We start from the raw sequence: 279 nt of genomic DNA on the forward strand, positions 1-279 counted from the left end.
TTAATTGCTACCAATGGTACGCCGAAATTGAAAGAGCCTGAGGCATTAAGCGATACCTTGACGAAATTCCTGGACTGGTGTCTCAAAGTTGATCCTAGTGAGCGTGCCACTGCTACAGAACTTCTAGATGATCCATTTATAACTGAAATAGCTGAGGACAACAGTTCACTTTCACCTCTCGTGAAACTGGCCCGTATAAAAAAATTGGAAGAGCAAGAGGAAGACGCTGGCACTGATGAGACAGAACCAGAAACTACACCTGATACCACTATATAGAGC

At 43.7% G+C, this 279-nt stretch overlaps 1 protein-coding gene across 1 annotated transcript; it reads left to right on the top strand.

Annotated features, from left to right (window-relative positions):
• On the top strand, positions 1-276 carry OGAPHI_000576 (uncharacterized protein; the record flags this gene model as incomplete). Its single annotated transcript, XM_046206995.1, has 1 exon — positions 1-276. A coding segment is annotated over one exon (276 nt), but the record flags the coding sequence as incomplete, so codon positions are not given.
• Positions 277-279: the final 3 nt, after the last annotated feature.

The sequence above is a fragment of the Ogataea philodendri genome (genome assembly GCF_020536065.1).
Source record: "Ogataea philodendri strain CBS6075 chromosome Unknown scaffold500, whole genome shotgun sequence".
Lineage (NCBI taxonomy): Eukaryota > Fungi > Ascomycota > Pichiomycetes > Pichiales > Pichiaceae > Ogataea > Ogataea philodendri.